Raw genomic sequence first — 27,492 nt, 5'->3', positions numbered from 1 at the left:
TGGGCTGTACAGACAGTCCAGAGGAAACACTTAGCGCTACCTGACTGTAGTTACAATGGACAATAGGGCTGTTTTGTTCTCTCTCCTCCACTCTTTTTTTTATTTTTTTTTTATTTGCGCCCCCTCCTCTCTCTCCTTTGCTTTCTCCCCCATTTCTATTTTCTCCCCCCCCCCTCCCCCCCTCTCTCTCTTTGTTTATTCCTTATTAGCTTTTGGATCATAGTGTGATTTCAGCTGACATTGGGCTTTGTTGAATAGTAGGCTTATATATTAAGATGTCAGAAGGTTTCTGTCCTGAACAATCACACATAATTATGCCCACACCCCCCCTTATGGCGACTAGTACGTCTCCATTAGCTCCCTGGACTCTATGTGTGTGTGTGTGTGTGTGTATGTGTGTGTGTGTTTGTTTTAGGTGTAAGCGGTGGAGAGAGACGCGCCATTCTTTCAAAGACTCTAAGCCGCTGATGTGTTTTTGTATGTATTTTTGTCTGGGTCTTTGTTAGGGAAAGCAACCTGTCATCAGTTAAATGTCAATTAGGAGGCAATGAAAGTGTGTGTGCATGTTTGCGTATGCGTGTCTGTGTGTGTCTTTAGCCGTGTCTGTTTGTGTCTGTGTGTGTGTGTGTGTGTGTGTGTGTGTGTGTGTGTGTGTGTGAGAGAGTGGTGAGCGGAGCTGTCGTCAGCAGTGTGGTCTGACAGTCTTGTAGATCTACAGTGGAACCTCCAGCGACATGTCTACTGCTGACAGCTTTTCTACACACTCGGCTTTCAATGACACTGACGGCTAAACACACACTCACGCACACGCGCACACACACACACACACACACTCTATGTCTGTGTCTGCTTTTCTCTCTCTCTCTCACTCTCTGATCTCCCTGTATTTTGTTGACTGGTGATGATGAGGTATGTTAGGGAGTCGAGGAGAGAGAGAGATGAATCAGAACAGTGACGCGTCGGTAGACGATACCGAAAACACGGGGTTTGAAATGATGACTCGGCTGAGAGGGTTGAAAGAATAGCTTTAATATGGTCTTTTTACACTCAAACTACGCTGTCGTCGCTGATGGGTGAAAACCTTGAGTGTCCAAAATGTCAGCTTTTCAGGAATGATGAGGAACAGCCTTGTTTTTAGCTTGACTACCATGCCTTTTTGAGTTTATCCAGGGTGGTTTTGAAAGGATTTCATAAGCCCGACGCTGCTAGAATTTTTTCTCAACCCACAGAGGAGCTTGTAATGCTTCAACTGAAGTTAAAACAGCGCTGAATCATTTCAAATCGTTGTCCCCTGCCACCTCCTTGAATTTCCCTGCCTTAGGTCGTGTTGTCTGTACTAAACCATTATAATGTCAGTCAGTGATGGTTGTGGAAGGACAGGAGAGCCTCACCCTGCTTCTGTTGCTTTTTTCTCTGTCTCAGGGGCAGACGTGACCGAGCCCAACAGCTCAGACAGCCGCGGAGAGCGCCTCGACTTCTTCCTCAAGCAGGAGGAGGCTCTGGCCGCGGAGACCGGCTTCCTGGGCCCCAACGAATCGGAGGAGGCCGGGGGAGGGGCCGGGGGCGGGACGACGGCGTCGGTAGCCAATCTGAAGGCGGCGCTGATGAGTAAGAACAGCCTGCTGTCATTGCGGGCTGAGATGATGGGAGATGATAACCCCCTGCTGTACGAGTACCTGCCCAAAGGAGGACACTCCCTGTCTCGTAAGTCACTGTTTACTAACACCCCGCTCACACACATCGTTATACACACACGCACACACAACCACACGCAACCACACACCTCATTATAACCTACAACTCAGATACACACAAATTGCTTAAAATCTACTATTGTATTTTTGAGTACCTGCTCAATTTGGTCATCTGTGAGACACAAAACATACAGACTTGACTGCTGTTGACATGAGTGGCCTCCGCTGCAGAGAATTTGCCCTCATCAGCCAATGTATTTGTATGACTCTTTTTGTGTGCGTGCATGTGTGTGTGTGTGTGTATGTGTGTGTGTGTGTGTGTGTGTGTGTGTGTGTGTGTGTGTGTGTTGCCACTTGAGTGTGTAACGGGTTTGTGTGGTGATGCCAATGATGACTAGTCAGCGGTGACTCAGTGAGAGAACATTTTGCTGGGATCGCTCTCGCTGTTGTGAGAAAATATTTGTATGGTTTTATATGAGAGTTTCTGTGTGTGTGCATCAGCGGGTCTGCGGCTGCATTCTCACAGCAGCATAAAAAGCGACTTCACTGCAACAGGTGTTCAAAAAATATTTACTTATTCGAAGCGTTTAGTCTCCTCGATTTTTTCAGCACAATTCTCTGATACTAGTGGATGCACCTTCAGAATGGGAGTTTATTTCTTAAAACTAAAACACTGAAATGAAACCCCTGCAAACAAGGCAGTAAAAATCAACCCAAAGTATAGTTTTTCAGTTATGAGAGATATAATATGGACAGATTTGATGATGTAAAGATTACATGTAAACTGTATTTTAGTATTTATGTGTGTCGTCCATTTATTTTCTGTGTTGTGCGGTGTGTGTGTGTGTTGTAGCAGATCAGTAGTATCTGTTTGACAAACCCTTTTATATCATCAGCTTAAATGTTCCTCTCACTGCCCCTAGTTATTTTAGAACAAACAGATTTTTAATTGCGTAAAGTAGGCTTATTTGTGCTTAATTTGTCCCCGTGTTAACAAGGGAATGTGCTCAGTGTGTATTTTTGCCGTTCAGTGAGGGTGTTTCACTGTCACTTGTGTCTACATGTGTGTATCTCTGTGTGTGTGTCTGCGAGTGTGAGTTCGCGTTTGCTTGAGTTCATGTCCGCGTGGGCACATTTGTGTGTGTGCCTCACGTTGTATGTGTTTCTTTGCTTTTACTGGCTAGTAATTGGATCTTTTGTCCTGAGTTCTGCCTGTCTTTGTGAGAGGAAGAAAAGCAAAGGAAGGGTACAACTCCAAGCCTCGTCATGCCTTTTGAGTTTAGCCCCACTCACCTACAAAAGACTAGACAGGGCCAAGATTGAATAGACCAAAACGCATTCACAATCACACACACACACGCACACGCACACACTTGAACACGTACTCACAAACACACACACACACGCACATCACATCACCCCTTTTGTGCAAGTGTTAAGTGTGTGGGATTGAGATGTTTCTGTTGGCTTAAAGAGGAGAATCAGCCGCTGTCACAGCACAGACAGACAGCCTCACAAGCTGCAATGAAGGGAACAAGAGGCTGTTCTGCACACACACACTCTCTCTCTCTCTCACACACACACACACACACAGCCTTGACTATATGAAAAGCCGAATTCAAGAATTTAGAGAATGTTAATTATTTGCTCTCTGGAAGGAAAAAAAATGTTTTATGAGTCTTATAACTGTATTTCAGTTGTCACCAAAGAAATCCTCGGGGAGGTTTTTGGTTTGCCAAACCCAGTTTTGAATTCCCTACACAATGGGGTTAGAGAAATGGGCTTGTCGGGATGGCCAGCCAACCCCCCCCTCCCTCCCCCCCTCTCCTTCCCTCCCCGGGTCTCTCCCTGTCTCTAAATGAGGACTGAAAATAAACAAACACTGTACCTCAGATTACTGGGCGGAGAAGGACAAGTCTGCCTTGTTTGACAGATCGCTGCTCCATCCCTCCGCCCCTCCATCCATCCCTCCAGTCCTCCGGTCCCCCTCTTTCCCCTCCTCCTGTTCTCCTCCCTACTTCTCCTTCACCCCTCCTTAACATCCTTCCTGTCCTTCTTTCCTCCTGTTCCACCCTTACTCCCCCTCACACCGTCCCTCCCTCCCTCACTCGATTTCTCCTTCACCCCTCCTTAACACTCATCCCTCACGCTCTGCCTTACTCCCTCCTCTTCTGGCCGGCTCTCGCAGTTCCTCCCTATTTGTCTCACTCCTGTCTCTTTCCCCCTCTTTTACTTCAGCTGTGGAGCATCAAAGTGTGTTGGTTTAAAATCCTGGGAAAGTATTGATCTATACAGAGAGGAGGTAGACCAAGGTCACCTGGCCCAATTCAAGAAAGACCAGTGAATATCAGAATGGAGCCTTGACATAGAGCCTCCATCTCCCTCTCTCACTCTCTCCCTCTCTCACTCTCTCTCTCTCTCTCTCTCTCTCTGTATAATTGACTTTTTAATTAAACATATTTTTATTACAAAAATTCATATACCCTACCTTGAACGGAATAATTGAGAATAAATGCTCTATGGTTTAACCAATGAATAGCTTTTTCACTTTACATTTTAAAATGACTGAATTCAAACTGAACTGACCGCCACCCTTTTAAGTACAGCATGTGTTACTGTATTGCCCACGCATGTCTGCACGGTGTGACCCAAATGCATGGCTACCCAGGTGGCTATCCTTTGCATGGGTCACGGACAATATCCTCCTGGCATGTGGAATGCCAAAATACAGTTGAACGATTCCGTATGTCAATCAGTCTACTAAATCCAATTAAGATCATTGGGATTAGGCCCTGCTATCCCTCTGTGCGTCAGACAATCAATGCCAGACAATGGATTTTGCCGGACCATCCCTGTGCACCTGTCCACACTGCCACCGCTTACCGGCTGTAAAGAACATCCAATTAACTAAAGGGATCATACCGACATTATTGAACTTTCTCTCCAATGGCTAGTCATCACTTCACGGCTACTTTTGAAATTGACTTATCCCATATCCCAACGCCTCCACATTGACTCTCCGGAGGTTTGATTTTTATTTATCACTGTGACAATAATGTTGTCGATCTTGTCACAATACTTGCCTTGAGGGTATTTCTGGCACTACAATTTGGATGCTTCATAGCAATGTTATACCCTTCGCCCCCCTGTAAATGTAGAAGAGGAAAGGATAAACCATATCGGTTAATGTAAAAGCAGATTTCAGTAATGGCAACGAAAACTACATTTTCAGTCTAATGGTGGGATTTTTTTTAAAGGTCGCCTCATCCACACTATTTGCAGACTTTCTGGAAGGGTCGGCACTCTTCTAAGAATGTCTTAGCTACAGTAAGCAGGTACAGTGTACAGTGACCGCTTCTTCTTGTCATATTTCTCAGTACAGTAATAGGAGTGATAAAGTAAAACTGTCCATTGGGGCAACTTTAAGCCTTTCTATATTTTGGCCCTGACCCTCATAGACAATCCTCAGTCCTATCTGGCTACTTCCCCTATCAGACTTAATAAGTCTTAGTTGATTAGCTATTAGCAATTGGTCAGTCACCTTAATTGCCCCCCCTAAAGCTATAAACCTAATAGGACCTCAGCCAAGTGCAAAGGAGAACACAGTCGTCATTTTTTGCTGGTTATTTCTTATGCATTACATATGTTGTAATTTAACTACATTATATCTTTTATATCTCTTCTTTCTCTCTTTATCTTTTTACTCCTGTCACTTCGTAGCAGGTTTTTTATACTGTTTACAGCTTGCCAGACAAGACTGCAATATCAGGCAAAAGCTAGTTAAATGAGACAATATTACAAAAACTACAGTCGGATTTTGGAATTCTTCGAGGGGCTCGAACCAAGACCGCTTAACCCCGTCTGTATAGATAATCCATGATAGCCCTCTTCCCAGAAACTCCCATCTCCGCTGCCAGAACACCATTTGTTAATCGGCTGCTCCGGAGCTACAGTACCTCTCACCTGTAGCCCAACCCTTCCCTCTCTATCTCTATCTCTCCCTCCTCCTTAGTGTTGTTCCTCCTGTTAGTGCCGGGGGTGGGGAAGAAATGGGGAGTTAAGTGTTTTTGTGTGTGTGTGTGTGTGTGTGTGTGCTCAGTAAGTGGGAGTGGGGAGTGTCGGGCGCGGTAGTTGAACATTCCAGGAATCCGTCCACGGCCGAGCCTCATGGTTGTGTGATTCTGTCCGTTGTGCAGAGGAGGGCGATGAATGGCTAACCCACTGCATAACTCTGGAGACATTCCCCGAAAACACTGCCCACACGCACACACACACACACACAATCCAGAATAATCTGCAATACATTATACTTTGATTAATATGCACTATATGAAAAAGATATGCACATTCGGTACCACCTAACTGTATGTACTATTAATGCAGCTCAACAAGCCTCTCTGCGATTGCTGTAGTGACGGAGGGCTCAAGGCTCTATGAATAATTTGAAGATTATTCCTTATCCGCCGTGCCTTAACTTGTTACATGTTGCTGCTAAACATCTTATCTGGTCGATATAGCCATCCTTTACCCAGCGCGTAGAGAAAGTGTTCACTTCAGCTACAAGATGGCTCCTCTCCAAAACAATCTCCCTCCACACTACAGAGGATCCTCAAGCCCTCTCCTTATATGCATTTTGCTCTCTCACACAGCACATACACACTCTCGCAAAACACGCACACGGCCATCCTCTGCGCACGCATGTGGGTGGAAGGAGAAGGAGAGCAGAGGAGCGAAAGAAAAAGAGAGAGAAAGAGAGAAGAGAAGCCCTAACCCTTTCCCCTCGGCTGGTGGAAAGTGAAACTTCAGAGTTTTTCTTCCTCCCCCTCTCCATAGTGTTTGGTAGTGTAGCACTGGCAGCCTCTGTGTGCCCCCCTGCCCACTCTCTCCCGTTGTGTGCTGGTGGCCAGCTGCTAGCAGAGTTGCAGTTGTACGTGAGTGGGTGGGTGAGACTCGTTTCCTGTGCTCCTCAGGGCTCCGCTCCAACAACTACTGCAGCACGCTCCGGCCAGGGGCCACGGGGGCCACTATTCATAACAAACAGGGGGCTGGCTCCTCTCCTCCTCCTCCTCCTGCTGCTCCTCTTCTTCCTCCTCTTCTTCCACCATCACCACCACTACCACCATCATCAACATCAGCATACTGCCCACCCACTCCACCCACGCCACTGCGCCCCTCTGAGCCTCGGCCCCTGGAGGCCCCCGGTCTGCGGGCTGGGGCCCCCCTGCTGCACTCAGAAGGGCCGGACATGGAAGTGGAAGAGGCCCCCGGGGGCCCGGAGCCCTCCACCTTGCCTGAGGTAAGCACGCAGAGCCTGGCTCAGCCCCGGGACAGAGGCTGTTCTCCGGGCACCGCTCCTCCATCAGCTTTACCTCAGTCAGATAAGAGTTTGATCCATGTAACGCTGAGCTGAGATCAGTGTCCGGGGGGCAGCTTCACCCTGTTTCTTCACACACACTGAGGGGGTTGAGAGGTGGTGGAGAGGGAGAGTGACAGGTGACAGCGGGGCCGGTGTTTGTAGTCTAAATCTACCCCCCCCCCACCCAACCTCTCCAATACACATAAGAACACCATCGCCCAACCCCTCTCAGTATCTCATATTCTCTGTGTGGAATCTGGCATATTTCCTGCTACACTGGAGAAGAAATGCTGTCTGCTCTCTTTTGTTTGTCTTTTTTTTTGTTGATTTTTTTTTCTGTATGCTTTGTTTGCATCTTTCTCTTTCTTTCAGATTTCCCATTCTTCACTATGTCTCCTCCTTTTCATGCAATCCTTAATATAGCTAGACCCGAATTCACCTTCAAGCCCCAAGTCATTGCTCAGCATTAGCGGTAATGTAGTTTATAGTGGTCATATTAGAGATGACATTCCTAGTCCCGATGGTAGCATGTGCTTAGAGATGGCAGATAACAGGCGGGGTAGTGAGGTGAGACTGAATAGAATCAATACTAGTAGACAATGAGAGGTTTGCTCTCACAGCCCAGGAAATTGTTTGTTCTATTGGATGTGTGTGTGTGTGTGTGTGTGTGTGTGTGTGTGTGTGTGTGTGAGAGTGAGAATGGCCGTATGAGTATGTGTATGATTGCGTGGATGTGAGTGCATGCTTGTCCTCGTGTGTGTGTGTGTGTGTGTGTGTGTGTGTGTGTGTGTGTGTGTGTGCGTGTGCTTGTGTGTGTATATGTGTGAGAGAGCATTTAGGAGCAGCATTTGATTTCAGTGGACCTGCCTCCCAACAAGCCTCCCTATCTCTGTGGACAAGCCATCTGTTTGCCCAGTGCATGGTGTTCTGTTCTTAGAGAGGAGGAGGGGGTGCGTAGGGATGTAGGAGAGGGAGAGGGAGAGGGGGGTGAAGGAATGGTAGGAACATGGAGGAGGCGGGAGGAGGGGTAAGCTTTAGATTGGATGTGGAAGGGAGGAAAGAGAGAGTGGTGGGGGGTTTTGGTGCACCTTGCTAACACTCATACACGCACCCAAGGGGATACGGGGGCGGGTGGGGTTGAACAAACAAAAGTGCATGTCTCTCACCATAGAGCGTAGAGACCAGCTTACATTTGATACTCCCTCTTTCTCCCTGCCATCACCCATCTACCTGTTGTTGAGTATATAAGTATTAGGGAGATAATATTGCCAGTGCATCAAACTGACTGCTCATTCTGTCTCCCTTAGGACAGCACTAGCATGCAGGAAATGTCAGCTATTTACATGCCTTTCTGACTTTCTCTGTGTTCACTTGTTCATCTGAAACAGTTTATGTACGACTTTAAATCATTATGACCTGTTGTTTCTCTTCTTTTTGCCCTTTATACATTGCTTTTTTTCTGTTTAACTTCTTTGTTTCTCTTTGTCTTGTCGATATATGTGAGAAAACAATTGTCTTCACAGCTTTTCTCACCTGCCTGTCTCCTGCATGCCCAGACAATATTCCATACAGACTATAGAAATTGGTGTGTGTGATGTAACTGGATGTCTTGTGCTTTCAGGAGGATGAAAAAGATACAGAGGACATGGAAGCATACAGCACAGGTATGGACGAGGCCTGAAAAGTTCAAATATGATATGTTCACATCTACATAACGTAAGAGTTAGTTCCTCTTTTACCTCATCTTTCTCTTTTTCTCCCTCTCACTCTCTCACTCTCACTCACACTCTCACTCTCCTTCTCGCTCTCTCAGCCTTGGAAGGTGACCAGTCTCCTATGGAGAGGGATCAGATGGCTGAGGGGAGCTGTGCTGGAGGCTTGGCCAGGCCTGCCTCCATGCCCGTGGCTGGTGGAGGGACTAGAAGGCTGGAGGTGCTGGGTGGAGAGGCTGGATCAGGGGTTAGAGTCCTGCCAGAGCGCGGTGCCTGGCCCACACAGGGGTTAGCCTGCTCCCTGTGCAAACGGCTGTTCAGCAGCCTGGAGCATCTCAGGGAGCATGAGTACCGCCACGCCCTGTCCCTCATGGCCTTGTCCCTGGACTGGCCTAGCATGCAGGGCCCGCACTATCAACCTGCCCAGCCCCGCCACCAGCCCCAATCCCAGCCTCTCCTGCACCACCAGGCTCTGTACCGCCCCGCAGTGGCAGAGCCGGCCCCGGCGCGCTACCTCTGCTCCCAGTGCCCCGCCAGCTTCACCCTCAAGTCCAACGCGGACCGACACGAGAAGACCATCCACTTCAAGAAGAAGCTGATGCAGTGCGTATACTGCCTGAAACACTTCAGGGACCGCACGGACCTGCACAGGCACCTGTCCTCTGTGCACTCTAAAGAGAGAGGGCACACATGCCCTGCCTGTGCCAAGGCTTTTAGCACCCAGAAAAACCTGGCAACACATGTCAAGGTGTGCTGCCAGGTGGGGGCCATGCCAGGAACAGTGGTGGGGCTGGGAGGGAGCTTTGGGATGGAAATGCCTCAGGGTGGGGTTACAGATCCACTGTGGGGGCTTCGCCAGGAGATGAAAGTTGAAAATCATAATCACAGTATCAATGTGGAAAACTGAGACTGGATGTAAAGGCTGTAGGCCTGCACACGCAGTATGTTCGTACCCATCCACTGAGCATCGTATCCGCACACATGAATACATTCTATGCTCATGCCAATATAGTCTGTGGTCTCATTGCACTGAGAAGGGAAGAATCCCCTCTAAAATCAAATGCCCATCGACGTGATTATAAATAGCTAGGAGCACCTATTTTTTACAACCTGTGAATTTTTTGTGAATATTAGTATTTTTTTTCAAAGATGATTTTACATATGTTTTATATGCATTTCCTTTTGCAAACAACTTAGATGTCAACAATGCACAATTGCTATGCAAACTGACCTGTTTAAAGAAAGGTTTGACTGAATCTGAAATATGTGTATATCTGTTTATATTTTTTACATTTGTGAATATTGTTAGTGAGCACTGATTACAGTAGACAGGTGAATTTATGTCCGTGGTGGTGCTGTGTGTGGAGAGGGGCGTCTCAACCTCCCCAAACTCAAGCACTTGTCTGGCTCTCTGTCGCCAGTCAGTAGTCTGCCTAAACTCTCCTCTCCTTTTTAGGCAGAGAGATCTTTATCTTTGTGTCCAACCCTGCATTATGGGCACAAAGGCACTCAGACGCAGTTAAAATCTTCTAGTCTTTACTGTGGCTCACAGCCCACACAACCGCACCACCTGCAGGAACTCAGCAGCATTGCACTGCCGCTCTGTAAGAGCATAGTAAATACCCAAATCAGATTATGTCTGTTGCCAGTAGCAGTGCACCTTAACCCAAACATAGGGATAACATTTGAAAGGCATAAAGAAGTTAAATAGATAACAGATTCATGTGTTACTTTTCTTTCAACCTTAACCCAAAGAGCAAAGAAAAAAAAACGAATTCTGTCACATATCTCCACCTCTTGATGTAGTCTTCGATCAGGACAAGTAGAAGCTTGTCTTCAGTCATCAGTGTGACATCATTACCTGCAGCCAATGCTATCAGATCAGTGCAGATGGAGGGGATGTGCTGAACAAGACAAAGCCAGTTAAAACAATAGACAAGCAGCAGGATGGGGGTTGGGTGGTGTCCCTTTCTCTCCCTTGGTCCATCTCCCTGCCCCAGATCTGCGGGTCCTCTTGTCGCTAAGCACGGCTGAAGCCGGACAGTAATTGGTTCTTCGCGGCTCCGGCCCCTCTTGACCCCTGACCCCTCAGCTAAAGAGGAAGTGGGCGGACCAAGGGCAGATGCCCTTTCAACTAGATGACCTTAGTGATGTCACTAGCGCAGGCAGATAGTGCTGTATTAGAGAGTGAGGGGTAGAAGAGGGGGAATCAGGGGAGACAAGTGGGAAAATGCAGGAGGGTAATGAGGGAAGTGGAAAGAGGGTGAAGACTGAGTTAGATGAAGGGTGTTGAAGAGCGAGAGACGGGCTGCAATCAGCATGAACACTGGCATCATTCGACGCAGAATCATTGATAACGTAATTTCATAGCAATTTCTGCCAAACATTTTCCCCTCTGTGTTTACAGCAGGCCTTAACCCCCACAAAAGGATAAACTGAGACTTTTTCTTGATGCAGCCAAGTTAGTAGAAGATGTTAGTAGAGGTTTATTACCCCCACTTAGGCATCTTAGGTTTCTGCTCTATGTCTTATTGTGTATGCCCATACTGTGAATACTACCCAAAGAGAAGAGGCCCATATAGGTCCCCTTCAAAAACCCCTTGGCCATTACAGCAGGTGTGGTGAAAGAAGGGTAATGTGTATGTGTAAAATCAGAACTTCCCCACACTGGCCTGCATAAAAGGGAACTCCCAAATGTCAGACCCTTTCGAATAGGATCCCTTTACTCAGGTAGCATGCTCTGTCCTAGCATGTGGTAAAAACACAGGCAGACTTCGATAATGAAGCCAGGAACTAACCAGGAACTCACTAGGGTCAGCCATAGTCATGAAATGGCAAGTGAGGCTGTTTTGTGATCTTTTTGTTTTGTTTTTTGCTTATTTCTTATTCTTATTTCTTGTAAATAGTGAAGGAAATTCATTCTAGACTCTGAATTTTCTCATTGAAAATCCCATGTACATAGATATGTACTTTTCTAAAAAATGATGAGCTCCTGCTTGTAGTTTTTATTCTATAATTAAATTGTGCTGGAAAATGTGAATACTTTTCTGCAGTTTTTCTCTTTTATCTATCTGTCTGTGTCTTGCATTTATTCGCACAACCTCAGGAATATTCTTTTCTCTATCTTTTCATTTTAACTTGCCGTATTCAACAATCTGGAAAAAATATGCTGAAATTAACCTTTTGTGCAGTTCATGTGTACTTGCATGTCTTTTGTTGATGCGCTGTCTAGTCTATAATCAGCAGAAGTCTATTTGCAGACTGAGGTAATTATATCATATCACTTAACGCTTACAGCCCTTAACTGTGTGTTTGACCCCCCCTTTCTTGTACTGTAGATGCGTACAGTGTGTGTTGTGCTTGTAAAATTACAAAGCCAGTCCTGATCTTTCATGGGCCTATGCCTTCACTGTAAAGTTCCTCATTGGCGAAACGCACACACACACACACACACACACACAATCTGTTTACTTGAACGCCCTTCACCTAGCTTAACTGCCATTTAAGTCTAGACCTTGAGATAATTGGCTTAGCAAACCCTCAGCAAAAGATTGGGACATGGTATTAGCATTAGTTTTTTTATTTTTTTGCCGAAGCCTCTCTGTATGTGTGATTATATTTCCCAACCTTCAGTCTGTCCGTCGTTGTCTGTGTTTGTCTTTCTGTCTGTGTTTTTGCTGTCCATAGAAGAGACCTTCTAGAGCGACTAAAGCAGAGTGACTGTTGTGTTGATGTTTATAGTATCCCTTCGCCTTTATTGCTTTGGTATGGAGGAAGAGCTGTTGCCAGGGCAACTGTAGCTTTGACTGGCATCGAGGTGGCCATGGGAATTGATAGTACATTTCTAGACCATGCTGTTAATTAAATGTAATAAGTGGAAAGTAACGTCTGGGTTTATTTAAAAGAGCTTCATTCAACACTAATCCATCTTTTTTTTTCTCCCTCTCTTTCTTCTCCTCCGTCCCTCCCTCTCTCTACAGTGAATGACTTCACGGTGATCCGTAAAAAGTTCAAGTGCCCCTACTGCAGTTTCTCTGCCATGCACCAGTGCATCTTGAAGAGGCACATGCGCTCTCACACCGGAGAGAGGCCCTACCCCTGTGAAATCTGTGGCAAGAAGTTCACCAGAAGGGAGCACATGAAGAGACACACACTGGTGAGTGTAGAGCTGTTTGGTCACCAGTAGGGTGCAGTAAACCACACTGAGGACAGTTACCACCCTTCACTTGCCCCTGTTGTCCTGCTCAACACTTGCTCTGCTCCTCCCCGCTCCCTCTACCCATAAGCGGAATTTGAATGGGTGCCGTGGGTGCCTGGCACCCATGGCCAACAATGTAGAAAATCCCTTGGAATGTAGTAATATTGGTAATAAATTACTTAAGTAAAATAAGCATATGAACTATCATCAACTATTTTCCATCACTAATTCACTCCTATAAGCTTTATCAACACAGTTATTGATAAATTAGCAAAGATGAAATCTAGAAGAATCAATTTGGTTGGTGCAATAGGGCAGATTTGGAAAGAAAATGTCAATGTTGTTGCTTTGATATTGAGGTACTTAACATGACTTAATGTGAATTGGTAGATAAATACAGTCATGTTGTTGTTTTGATAGTTCACTGGGAATAAGTGCTGTATTTTCTGTAGCATAATAGTTTTAGAATTTAGAATTTTAATTGCAATCTTAGTATTCTGATGCCCTTTTAGACTTATGACCTGGCTGATTGGACAGAGATCACCTCTATAGCTTGCACCCATATGCATGAAAGACAAGCTCCGCCCCTGCCTGTACCCTCTGATGCCCCAAACCAAAATGTAAATGTAAAATTTGTGAATGATGTGTGTCCACCCAACAGGTCCACAGCAAAGACAAGAAGTACGTGTGTAAAGTATGCAGCCGAGTCTTCATGTCAGCAGCCAGCGTGGGAATCAAACACGGCTCCCGTCGCCACGGCGTCTGTGCCGACTGTTCTGGCCGGGGCATGGCGGCGCTGCTGGACCACAACGGGGAAGTGGGCGGAGACATCTCTCCGGAGGAAGAGCTGTACCCCGGCGACCATCGTTTCCATGACGACCAGGCGGAGTGCGACGGCGACGGGGAGGGGGAGGAGGAGATGATGGTCGAGGGGGATGGGGAGATGATGGGAGAGGGGGAGGAGGAGGGGGGCAAGTGGAAGGACTCAGGGATGATAGCCGAGGGTGACGCAGCGCTGGACAATGAGAAGGAGGAGAGCGACTCCTCGGCACAGGAGGGCGAGCAGCAGAACGGGAGCGAGAAGGACTTCGCCTGGATCTCCTAGGATCTGCTGGGCTCTCCTCTGTGGCTCGTCGACCGATCTCCGAGGATCTCTTGTTGATCTCTTGGGCAGAATCCTCTGCTCTCTTTACCCATTGGTCCCACCGTGGGCAGGCCTTCCTCTGAATGGAAACGCTGTAGGGCGATGCGCGACAATGATCTAAAACCATTATGGGTGACACGCTCATATGCACACACACACTCACACACTCACGTATACATACACACACAGACAAACACTTAGGCTATTCTCATACCAACCTTGAGCTGGTCACATGACTTGCCATAGTAGAGAGAGAGTGGTTGAGAGATGGCTCAAGCGAAAGGCTTTTTCTGCTTACCTCCTTTACTTCTGATGCAGTGTTTTTTGTGTTTGATTGTTTTTTTGTTTTTGTTTTTTTCCTGAGGGTTCAGGCCAGAGTCCTGTAGTTTTATACTCTGTCACAACAGGAATCAACGGGGACGCTGCCAAGGACCTGGCCAATGCTAGACTGCAACTTTGTATGTTTGCCGTCACAATCGCCATGGAAACCAAGCATCATTGACAGTGTAGGGAAATGGCCAGGAGGGGGTGTCTTGGTGCCATCCGGCCCCAACGTTTCTGGGGACGGTATCTCTATACGAGTTAAGGGACAGTCTTTATCTATTGCAAAGCTGCATGTGTCAGAGGACTGGGCAGCCCGATGGCACATTGTTGATGCAGAGTCCAACTGCCACAGACTTGCACTTTAACGACAACTGACTCCTGTCAAAGCCCCGAACCCATGGTTTACATTTTTGATCTGATCTTTACTTAACTAAACAACTCGGTGACCGCACCTACCTTTAAGGATATACTTTATGTCCTCTTGACTGTTATCACGATATAGATATCACTGAATCTTTGTGCAGTTTGCTGTTTATATAGCCTATGCCTTTCAGTGGGGTCCTTAATCTTTCACCTAAGTTTACCACACAATTTCTATTGACCTGTTCCAACAAATACTGGAGATTTGACGGATGTACATACGATTTTTGGAAAAAAGTGGGATTTGAAAGAGGAATGGACTGTGTGCGTGTGTGAGAGAGAGAGAGAAAGTGAGAGATTTATATGTAAGAGTTTTTGAGTCCTATGCAGGAACCTCCACATTCTCTAATTACACAGAAGACATCGACTTCACTCTACTTCCCTGTTTGCAAATCAACACAAGCACACAACGGATCCACATGACCTACACTTTTAACTCTTTTTCTGTCTCTCTCACTGCGCTTCTCTGTCTCTCGCTCTCTCTTTCTGTTTCTCTCACACTGGAGCTTGTGATGATAGGATCCGAGAGCCAAGCCTCTCAAAGCTAAGGAGGAGCCGCCTTTCTTTTAAAGCAGTTTTGCATTTTTGGTCAGTCATATAATTACAATTTCTGAATATGGAATATGCAGAATCTTTCCATTTTATTGGACCACGGTTTTATCTTTCTTTTGGTGACATTTTATCCGATTTTGTAAGATTACAAAGAAGAGGAAAGTTTGCTTGAAACTCCATCCTGAGTTTGATATTAGTAGAGAGTGTAATATTAATTTGTTTTGTTTAACAGCTATTTATTGAAAAACAGCGTTGTGGATTCCTGATTTTGAGAAGTCATTCCCTCCTCTGTCTGTGTTGGGTGGAACAGGATGGGTGTTTGTATGCAAGAATGGATGAATGTCCAGTGTCAAATGAGTGTTAAAGTCTATATTGATTTCTTAAGATTATTTCCATGATTTTGGCAAGATATTTGACAATTCAAGTGAGGCAGATGACATGTCTTATTATTATGATTATCAGAACTATGATTATTGTTGTTGATGTTACTATTATTAATTATTATTAAGTGCTGGATGCTAAGCTTTATTGTGTGTTCTTTTTTGATATTTTATATCTTGTATAAGAAGAAAGAGCTTTTATACTTTGCCTTGTTGTGGACAGCAAGCCATGGGGCTTTTATCAACCTTTTATTGTGCCAGTTTTATGCTTTTTCTGTCGTATTTGCTTTTTTACCAAGGGAAAACAAATTCACTGTCAAACTTCTCTGTTAGATATTGATTGAAACATATATTCAGCACACGCTTTTGCATCACTAATGTACACTAATTGATTAATATCAAACCAAAAACAATCTAGTACCTTGTATACATAAAGTGCTTTTGTTTCACAGTGTGTGTGTGTGTGTGCAGGTGCTTTTGGATTTATTATTGTGGTTAATAGTTTTGTTGTTGGGTTGTTTTTATTTTGAACCTGTCACTATTTGTCACAGTTTGAAAAGTGCACATGTTATGGTATTATTGTGTATATGAAGGGCTGTGTGAAAGGACCAGCTAGTTTATGAAGATTGCATCTTAAAACCCAGCGCTTTTTTTTTTTTGGAGACTCCCTGCCACAGAGGGTTCTACTGTGTAACGCCTTGCATGAAACGCAGTCAAGTAGAAATGCGGCGTGCAGACGATGCACTATTCCCTATCTCAGATGGTAGAGAGTGGTGTGGGATCTATATACTGTATTTCTATCTGCCGGTGTTTCACTCGCTCGACTCCAGTACATTTAAATAAAGGGAAGGTGCGAGCCGCAGTAGAAACTCTGGGAAACATTTTGTTGCCAGTGCTGGTTGCAAACATTAGGCCTCTGCTATAGGCGCCGTGGACTGCACTTCCCATCAACCCCCACTGAGCAACTCTCAATACAATGTGATTTGTGATGCTTTCTTCGTGTCTGGCATCTATCTTTATTTAAGTTGTATTATTTATTGTGTTTTTCTTTGACCCATTTATCAAATATTTCTAATTCTTTTTTTTTTTAATGGAGAAAAAGAAAAAAAAACGAAGAAAGACAATGGGTAGGATCTTATGAATGTTAATGGTGGGTTTGGAAGGAGTCCATGATCAGTGACAAATCTCTGTCCTGTGGTGCTGTCGTGGCCACTGGGAGACGTCTGGATGTATGTATGAGTCCCCAGCCCTGTGCTCTTCTCACGGCCTGTACTGTACGTCTTCTTCCTCATACTGGGTTGTACTTCAGGAAACGTCCGCCATCAACCCCTCAATATGTGCCTCAATGACATTTCACCTGTGTGCTTGCGAGAGTGCGTGTGTCTCCAGAAATAACTGAGTATTTGTGTTGATGGATAGAGATTATTAAGATGTGACTGATCAGATATATAGGTGCAAAAATGTTGGAGGAAAGACTCAAAATGTTCTTCGGAGAGACAAATCAGATGACTGTCTAGGTTCTCTTTCCCACCGTGTGTTGATGACCTTTTGTGCCCTGATTCTGTGGTCTTAACTGCATGCCTGTGTTCATTTTGTCATACCAAAGCGGCGTCTTCGGCATCTGCACACAACTGTCTCATTCCACATGATGCAAAACTGGAACTGTTTGCTCTATTGCAGATGAATATGGGTATTCTTAGACGTGTAAAAAATTGCAATCCTGATTTAGCCTGTATAGCTTGATTCACATGTGCAAATCATGAAGCCATAGATATGGGTATATCTATATTATACTATATTTCAAAATTGGCTCTTTTTATTTTAGATTCTGTTCTTCTACTAAGAGTGATGTGTGTATACCTTCATATATATGAATTTATATTACTATTATATTATTTATTTTCTCTCTCAAGTTTCAGAGGGTGTCTTTCATTTGTAAAGGGTCGCACTTGAAGCTTGAGGTTTGTTTATTTTTCGTTGGGAATAATATTGTTCAATATGATACTGACTTTATATTGATGATTATCATAAACCTGTGTTTGTAACAAAATGTGTTAAATAATCAAAAAAACCTGTCCTGTTTTTACACCTGTTTTGTTCTGGGCAGATTAAGTGCTCTTGTGCAGATATTTTCGGTTGGTAGTACTGATCACAAAACATTTTTACAGTCAACCATGAGCCTCCTGTTTTGATGTTGGGGCGGGCCCACAGGTCGTCCAAGCCTCTTTCTAACTTCATGTTTAGTGGAAGAATTAGCTTGACTATTATTTGCAAAAACCAATCAGTCTCAATAAATTTTGAAATTGCTGCTGTAAAGAAGTAACCAATGTGTGCTTTGCATTTTGTTTTCATGTAATTATTCATTCCTCTCTGAAGATTGGTGGCGCTGGTATTGTCAGAACTATAGGGCGTCCACAAGGGGGCAGAATAGACACAACAGTAAAGGAAACCAGACAAAGAGGAACTGATGGATGCAGTCTGTTGCTACACTTGAACCTTGTTTATCCAAACTCCTCAAGAGTGAAGGTGGCACAGTAGATCAAAATGTTTGGAATTATGAAATGCATTTAAATTTTGTACCAAAGCTTCTTCAAAATTTGAAACATGCATACACAGATCCAGACATATTATGTGCAGTCTATTTTGCTGTTCAAATGCTTTAAATTGCATATATCAGCATAGAAATAGCAACAATCCATAGGACTTTTTTGTCACATTGTTTTTTTAAAGACTAATCATCATGGAAGTCTGAGGCTTGCATGAACACATTTTTAAGCCTCTATCAATCTACTCGTTAAAGGTGAATAAAGAGCCCGACTGCAGACTTCTTCCGTTCAGGTTTATTTTCTTTCCGTCACATTACATCACATGGATCACATTATCAGCATCATACATGGTCATCCATCTTCTCAAGCACTAGTCATAGGCTTGACATTCACACAAATAATCCTTGAGTGCACCACTCCTCAGAAAGTGCTTCCTCGCTGTGCGTGGGACTGCTGATGATGGCCGGAGCCGGAGCCCACACACAGGAGAAATCTTGCCCTCCAGTGATGACCTCAGGCTGACGTCACGTTCCCCTTCAAACATTTAAAGAAGCGCTGTGAGCATCTTTGACGTTTGGAGGTAAACTAACTAAATCAGCCTTCGATCATCAGTTACTGTAAGGGGAAATCTAACACATAAAACCCTTCAGTGTTGTATCTCCTAACAAAATAAGGAAAAAAAAACATGAGCGATGCTAGACATGCAAAACAACCTTTAAAATGAACCAGACATCAATCAATCAATCAATCAATGAGAAAACAAAAACAAAAAAATAAAGCAACAAAAAGGTCAGTTTTCACACCAGCCACTGTAAGGCTCAGTAAAGACACAACAGGAGAAAAAAATGGTCATCCAAAAAAAGAGAACTGACAGACAGAGGGTAAAGGTTGACAAGACAAAAAATAAGAGCACAGTAGAAGAAGCAGAGAATTGAATGGAGCTGCCATTGCAATGCATTACATTTGATTTGGAAGGAGATCCATTGGCTTTGCTGCTGCTGGGTTACACACAACGAAAATTGACATTCAAAAGCAACAACATAAATTTTGACATATTTGGAAAAACGAAGGCTTTTTATGATGCACATTTCAAGGGTTTAGTTAGCTTAATATACTGGGTAAAGGCTTGGGTGGGACCACAGTAAAGCTGGATAGCGCAAGAAAAGGAAATGGAAAGGACAAGGTCATCACGGAAGAATCACTGTAGTGAAAATGAAACGGGAAGGATATGTCTATCTAAGAAACAACTGGAAGACACCAAGGCATGCTGTCTGTTGGAATGTGTGGGGCAGGATAAAGATTCCCACAAGGTTGAACATTTCATCAAGACCAAAGGTCGAAGGTGATCCTGCCTAACAACAACTTAACACCACAACCACAAACAACATCCACGACAACAACAATAACCACACATATTCGGAAAAAATTACTATTTGGCAGGGAGAAAGACAGACGAACAGCAACAGTGTGAGCGAGTAGCCCAGATGTCACCAAAAGCTCAAGTTAGTTCTTGTTCCATTTTAAAGCATCTCATTGCACAAAGTAAGATAGTAAAGCAATACTGCATGGTCGTGTTATTCGATATGATTCAGAAGTGTGGCAATAGCTGTCTGTGTGTGTTAAGGTTTTGGATACCGAACTCTGAATGCGCTACAGGTTCACTACAGGCAGTACAAACTAGCCAGCATAATAACAACGAAAAAGACAGACTTTTCTTTTTGTAGATTTTACATTCAACATGTTTTGTTTTTCTCCCCTTTGCCTCTAAGCTACAATATACATCGAGTCTTTACATGTTCACTATAGCTTCTCAATTGACTTTTTAAAAAAATGAAAGAAAAATATTTTGAGCAACTCTATGGTAAAATAAAAAAAAAAAGTTTCCTTTTCATATAACAGAGATACAACAACAAAGAAAACAACAACAATATATGAAAAAGCCTCAAGGTTCTCTTTATGTTGCATATGTACAGGAAAGCCCTGAAACTGCAAATCCATCTATATCGTCACTGCTTGCCTCGTGTCCCCTTGTCCACCAATTGTAAATCTCCAGTTTCCATGCATACCCAATAAAAGTTAAGCCCAGTCTCCACCTTCCTGTGCTCTGGGATGAAGTTGCAATTGCTGATCTGAGGTCTGTTTTGCAATGCTCACCAAATGTTTTGATTGGTGATTTTAATAAAGTTCTCTTGTCCTAGATCTGTGCCCAAAAGCAACTTTGTACCCAGAGTTCTTTCTGGCCACGGGGGTCCAAACCGCACCCTTACAAGTGGGCTCCTGCTGCTTGTAAGGCCTTGGCCTAGAACTCCACAGGCCAGTTTAGTGCAACTTGATGAAAGGTGGAATAGTGGCAGGCACATGGACCTGTTTGACTTAATGCATGCATAGCTGGCCAAACCACTGCCAGCAAAAGCACTGATCTCTGAAACCTGCTGGTGGAAATCTAAAAGTGCTTTCATTGGGGATGGAGAGAGAGCTTACGGGTTGCATCAGATAAATCTATCAAAGACCAAACCAGGAGATGACAGAGGGGAGTCAAAGTGGTATCCAGCACTAAAAAACACAGACTGTTTCTATACAGTTACAACCTCAGCTCAGCAAAATGTAAATAAGCCGAAACCTATTGTTTTTTTAAAGGAAGCACAAAGATGAGGCTTACGGGGAAAAAAAGCAGTGTGAGTATTACGAGGAAACTCCGGGCATTGAAACGCCATAAAGCATCTGGTATCAAGACGATAATGTGTAGCCACTGACTGAGACCAGTGTTTTCCCATCACTGAGACAAGGCAGGTGCTGCTTTCGGCCCTTAGCACCCTTCCACAGAAAGGCAAAGTGACTCACTACCTAAGTACCAGTACCACACTACTTAAAACACCAAATTCCCAGCACCACTGTGTTATGTTCAGTATACCTGACACAGAGAGCAAGACAAACCTGTCCAGATCACTTGCTAATGGGGGACCCCAGAGGTACAGAACCCCCATCCCTGACACCCCATTTATTCCATCAGGCAGTGACGACCCCCCCTCCCACCCCCTGAAAAAACAACAACTATTTCCATTCACTTCAAAATTTGTGTGTATAAAATGTCCATGTATAAAAACATGTCTTTGCGCAGTGCAAGTTAGTGCAATTTCATTAGGTCAGTATACCTTTCCTTTTTATGTTCTTTTCATTGGCACTTTGTGAAGTTTCTGACCGGAAGAGGCCTGCCGACTGAGAGAGAGAGAGAGAGAGAGAGGGGGAGACCTAGCTTATCTGAGATGCCACGGGAATATAAGTAATCAATCAAATAAAACATGACCAGAACCAGACGGTGGTTTATGATGTCGTTAACTGTTGTTACGGTTAATGTGTTTGCTTGTTTTTCGCCAACTCCGTTCAAGCAAGGAGCCAATTAACAGTCGGGCATCTGCTCCCATGGATTCTTCAAGACGTGATGACAGGTCACCCATAATGTGGTACTAGCCAATGGCAGGCAGCACAGGTATCTCTATGGCGACAGATAGATGTAGAGTCATACTATACCTCAGTCAAGAAGTCTGCTTAAAGAAGGTGGGAAGGGACAGGCACTCTGCGTGTGTGTATGTTTGTGTGTGTGTGTGTGTGTCATGCATTGCCATGGTGATCAGGCCAGGTCAGGTCAGTGTAGGGAGCGCTGAGAGAGGAGAGGACACGCAGCAGAAACTACATTCAAAAAGCTGGTAACAATCAAACAGTACAAAGTTGAATCTCTTCAAAAATATACATCTACTGTGACTCAGCCTCTGCAAGCAGAATAGAAAAGTATGATGGTTTATGGGGAACAAGTTATCACCTTGAGAATAGCAATCTCATCTCAATCAATAAAATCTAAAAGTTTTGTACGAAGGCGGATGCCAGTTCTATGGTAGCCTTGCAAATACTGCTCACAACAGGCGATGGGCAGACTGTGGGAAGAGTCCACTTAGCCAAGCCAAAGAAGACAACATTACTAGTGGGGGAAAAAAAAATCGAAAAAATTCTAGTCCTCTGAAGATCCTTGAATGCTGAAATTACACAAGATGCCAATTAGCATAATAATTGAATGTTTTTATTCATAAACCGTGCCCACGCTCTCAACTATGACTATTGATGTGAAGTTCTGCGCTCTTCTACCCAGTGGAAACAGTCAATAAGTTGTTCAACTATGTCATTAAGCCAATTTCAAATTGCTCTTCACCTGCAATGGCCTTTTGCAGGATCACTGCTGCAGGAGAGCGTCTTTTGCTGTTTTTCTTCTTAATGCATGAAATGGGTGATCGAAAACATAAAATTTTCTAACTATCTAAAATCTCCTATCTCTATTTTATCTAATGCTGGGAAATAGTGGCCTGCCATTTATTATAGTTACAGACCTATATTTTAAAGTAACATTCCACTTTGGTAAAACATTTTCAATTTTTAGCACACATCAATCAATGAACAGTCAACCACCAACAATGGAAGCCACAGTGGCTGCCATGTGGTGATGCCACTGACTTTTTTTGATTTTCACTTTTCGTTTTCAAATGTTACACTAGAGTGGAACATCACTTTAAATGTGTGAAAACTACTAATAAAATAATAATAATAAAAAAAAAAAAAAAAAAAAAAAAAAAGGGGTAGTATTCACAGAAAAGAAAAAAAAACTTAGCTCCTATGAAGTTAAGTCTGGTATTTACAAATAATGCAATGCTAGTTAATGGTAGTTATTCCAAAGACAACAGATTTGGTAACCTCTAGATATCAAACTATATGAATTAAGAACGCCTGATTTATTATCAGGTAGGGTTGTCACGATACTAGAATTTCTAACTTCGATACAATACCCAGGAAAATATCGATATTCGATACCATTTCGATGCCACAGGGAAAAAAATGACAATACATTAAGAGGCATAAAAATTGGTTAATATTAAAAATCAATTTTCATTTTTTTATATACAATATTTTAAAGTTGTCTGAGATCAAACAACAAATTTTTGATTGACAGGTGTCGATCGCCGTCATGATTTGCTCTTTTTTTTTATTGGGGAGCGTGAGCTCATACTGTACAAGCATGTTAAACATCATATTACCTCCTGACCTCTGCAGCATAGACTGTTAGCAACTAAGCAAAAAACACAGACACAGAGACAGAAACTAGTCGCTTAATATCCGACGACGTAGGGGGAAATCCTCCAAGTGGCGCTCACTGCAGAGCCAAATTAGTAACCTCCCAGACAGCATTTTTCCGTTGAAAAGACGTTTGGTCACCGGTGAAAAGACGTTCAAAACAGGTTCGACAGTGAAAGTTTTTTCACCGACTATTTGAAGACGTTGATTGAACGTTCAAAGACAGGAAAAATAAAGGGAGAGAGAGAGATGGGGGGCGACATGCAACAAAAGTCCACAGCCGGACTTGAACCGCAGATGTGGCGGTTTTGTAGTATGCGTCTTAACCAATACGCTACTGGAGCGCGCTGCATTTTATATAAAATATTTTAGTATATAACTCTTAGTGTGTGCACCACTTAATTATGTCGATGTCAGTTGTAGTCAAAGCTGTACGACCTACGTACTTGCGCATGCGCGTTACAGCAGTAAGCGCAATTTCTTAATTTACATTAATGTAAATACGTCTTCGTGTAGACCACATTTCGCCTACCAGTGCAATAACGTTACCTTCACATTATCGTCTCTCTTTCAAGCTACAACTGAACAAAGGTCAAACTTCATTAAATTAATTAATCAGATATGATTGAGATTAATTCACAAATAGCCTACATCTTAATGCGGTGGAAAAAAAGAAGGCAGGGGTGCACACATAGTAATCTTTCACATTGCCTACTTGTAAGTCTAGTCATGCCGTTTGTCACAGAAACGATGCTGATCATGCTGGTGGTATCATGAAAAAATATTAGGGAAAAGTAAGGTAATATTAGCTATGCCAGCATCTAAAGTCCCATGCAAGTCTTATGGTTACTCTGACCTAACCTTTGCGCATCAACAATAAGCTGCTTTTTTTTCCATGATCTGACGAAGGGCTTGCATTAACGTTAATAGCCAGTGGGTGGCGCTTGACTAGGTCAGGGAGGTGGAGCTGGACACTGGCTCTGCAGTGAGCAGCCTCTCGGAAATCCCGGCGCCAATGAGAGAGACAGACAGACAGACAGACAGACGGACAGACAGACAGACACACGTACGGTTCTCCATTACGTAGGTCCAATATAACTCATTCAAAACGTTGCACTTACACAGCAGATTACCCCTGCTCTAGTCATCAGCATATCAGACCGCTTTTAGCTTGTTGAAGCAACAGATACTCACCAATGATTGGGAAAAATCAGCAGGGCTAGAGTTAGTGGATTATTATTGACAGAATGATTTTAAATCGGACATTTCAGTGTCCGGTCGCGCCTTCTGACCAGACCCAGACAATGCACTTGGAAAACCGGACAGTCCGGTCGGAAACCGGGTATCTGGCACCCCTACATTATAACGTTAGCTAGCTCTACAGTATGTAGCTTGGTTAGCTAGGTAAACTAAAATGGCTAATGTGCAGGGTACGTTAACATTTATGATAACTGTTTAATGGTTCGGTGATGTTGAAACGGGGTCTTTGGCTAACCTCTCAAAATTCTTTATATAGACTGGCGTGTCGGTCCTTAAGTTACTTCGCCAAGTTTGACATGTTAACCCCCTTCCTCGGCACCACTCTGTAGCATTGTTTGCTGAGGCAACAACCCAGCTGACTGCTACTAGTGAGAGGAGGGGCTGTGGGCAGCGGTGCAGGGTGTGTGTGTGGCTAGTAGAGGCGGAGAAATGATATGTTTGATTTTTCATTAAGAGAAAGCACTGCTGGTATCGATACTGTTGCAAATGAGTATTGTATCCGTTTCAATTTTTTTGTATCGAGTAAGTATCGAAGTATCGATATTTTTGACAACCCTATTATCAGGTAGTGATTGTTGGGTTACTATCTCTATGTCATTTACCTAAAAACACAACAAATATCAGTCAGACTTTAAGTTAAAGTTTCAAAGGGCAGGTATCTTCCATGTATCATTCATTGTGGTAAACAACCTCATTCAGAGACCCAGAAGTCTCTGAGCCTTTCTGGCTTAACTCGTCTAAATACCAATGACAAACTCAAAGCAAGAAAGACAATATTAAATGTTGTAATTCTGCTGATTGCACAGTGCAACTGCTAGTTGCCTCAGCAACTAATTGCTGAAAATAAACTCTGTAAGAAATAGAAATCCACTCTCTTGGGCATACGCTGTGGTTACAGTGATACTCTGAAAGACAACTTATTTCTTCAAGGTGCATATCTCTAGGGTAAAGGTATAGAAAAGAAGAGCAGGAAATATATTTCATATAATGTGTACATCTCTCAAAAGTATTTTGTAAAGTCAAAGGGAAACTTTTGTACCACTTGGTGTGAGAGTTTTGTGTGTTTATGCAAAATTACAAGAAGTATGGTTAGCTGTATTCGATTTGCTTCACAAATAGAAAGTAGATATCTAACAATATGTATTCAGACATATAGTCGATATCCAGTAAGGCCGTAGAAGACAGTTATGTGAGAGTTGTAATTGGTTATGATGGGCAGTAGAGCTTATAGTTATGAAGAAATATTGGTTGTAACTGAACAGGCTACAGAATGACTGTTATTCTAATTGCCTTTGGTAGGTTTGCTGTCCATTAAACAGTGACAATGAAAAACGGATATTGTACAAGGTGTTATGAAGCAAATCTGGTGTTAACCTTGCACCTCCAAAGAGGATCATGATCCACCCCCAAAAATAGTAGCTTACATGATGCTCCGACGATGAACAACACAAGAGTATACCAAAAAGCTTATCTGAAGTCTTTAAACATTGCCTTGAATGAGGCCATGAAAAACGGGAAGTGAAAAAAAAATCAAATCAGAAGGTTCTGAATCAGATTTAAATGTTTCTTTTTTTTTTTTTTTCTTATCAACAGAGTAAAAATGTCTCAGTCTTAGAAAAAAAAAGGTCTCCAAACTCTCCAAACCTGCGTAAAGTTCGTTCTTTTTTCTCGTTGAATTTTGTGTTTGTTTTTACCCACCGGTTTTATTTTCTCTTCGTGTTTGGAAACGGAAAAGTGAGAAGGCGGACCCCCTGCCGGGCCGGAGGAAGCAGTGCAGAGAGCTTCGTCGTGAAAAAACCCCCCCTCGTCTCCTCAGTGGAGGAGTCCACCTCGCTATAGCTTTGAATGAGGAGGAGTTCATCCCACTGACGCAGAAGGGGTGGGGGGGGATTAGTCGGTGAATCTCTGACAGGCTTTTTTCCAGCGACAGGCTGTGCACCACATGTCTCTCTTCTCCATGCCATACACCTTTCGGCACTTCTTTGCCTCCCCACGGGGTTTCCTTGGTAACAGCAGAGATGACAGGGTAAGGACACGCACACAGACATCCAGACACCCACACGGGTAAAAGAATGCACAAGCATGTACAATACAATCACAGGCACCTAGATGTGTACATGCACACAAACACACACACACACTAGGGATGTGAATCTCTCCTTTGACCAAGTCGATAAGAATGTCGATATGTGGTTAGTGATTCCATACAGGGAAGCTCTCTATCAGCAGGTCGACGATTTGATACAATTGCATTCATTTTTTATTTGATCTGATACAAGACGATTCAGTGCCATGAAGAGCAATTCAGGGTTTATTTGTTATGGTATTCTTAACTCTGGTTGGGATCAACATTTTCCAGCTATGAAGCAGAAATTTCATTGTTAGCACTGAGGAAGGTTGATTGAGATCGAAACATCTGCACTGTGCACTCTGCACCTTTTCACTAAAGCATGATCTTGCAATAGTCTATATATAGGGCATGTACTGTAGTTGCATATTTTATTTGGTGTGACATGTAAAGTAGCTTTGTCTGATATGTCTCTGGAGGCTAATGACATAAATTAACATCTCCATGTCCCTATTTTACCAGCAACTGGAAACGATGACCCACTGCTCAAAATATAATAACATTCTATTCCACCCATACTAGAAAAAAAAGAAACAAAGAAAGGGGCTAATTTGTGCCTAAATTATAGCACATCCAAACAGAACCACTGTGGAAAGTGACAGTGTTTCAGTAAATTAAACAGATTGTGACAGATTGGAATGATCTAATAAAATGCAATGGCAC

General features: G+C 43.5%; 2 protein-coding genes across 4 annotated transcripts in view; one reads left to right on the top strand and one right to left on the bottom strand.

The window, feature by feature from the left end:
• Positions 1–18,369, top strand: part of zbtb46 (zinc finger and BTB domain containing 46) — a 58,177-nt gene extending 39,808 nt beyond the window's left edge. The window contains exons 4-9 of one of the 2 annotated variants that reach the window (XM_071518465.1): positions 1,423–1,704; positions 6,665–6,990; positions 8,672–8,714; positions 8,864–8,989; positions 12,743–12,918; positions 13,622–18,369. In XM_071518465.1, coding sequence (XP_071374566.1) covers positions 1,423–1,704; positions 6,665–6,990; positions 8,672–8,714; positions 8,864–8,989; positions 12,743–12,918; positions 13,622–14,065 — 1,397 coding nt within the window. In that variant the 3' untranslated portion in view covers positions 14,066–18,369. The remainder of the gene's footprint in view (positions 1–1,422; positions 1,705–6,664; positions 6,991–8,671; positions 8,715–8,863; positions 8,990–12,742; positions 12,919–13,621) is intronic. The other variant, XM_071518466.1, reaches the window with a different exon arrangement.
• A 4,582-nt stretch (positions 18,370–22,951) lies between these two features.
• slc2a4rg (SLC2A4 regulator) overlaps positions 22,952–27,492 on the bottom strand; it is a 38,917-nt gene continuing 34,376 nt past the window's right edge. For both annotated transcript variants that reach the window (XM_071518475.1, XM_071518476.1), the window contains one exon: positions 22,952–26,703. In XM_071518475.1, coding sequence (XP_071374576.1) covers positions 26,592–26,703 — 112 coding nt within the window. In that variant the 3' untranslated portion in view covers positions 22,952–26,591. The remainder of the gene's footprint in view (positions 26,704–27,492) is intronic.

Source organism: Centroberyx affinis, unplaced genomic scaffold (genome assembly GCF_046629955.1).
Source record: "Centroberyx affinis isolate AG114_WGS23_722 - 3 ecotype Tasmania unplaced genomic scaffold, CSIRO-AGI_Caff_v1 ptg000582l_1, whole genome shotgun sequence".
Classification (NCBI taxonomy): domain Eukaryota; kingdom Metazoa; phylum Chordata; class Actinopteri; order Beryciformes; family Berycidae; genus Centroberyx; species Centroberyx affinis.
This window is presented reverse-complemented; position numbering and strand designations above follow the sequence as displayed.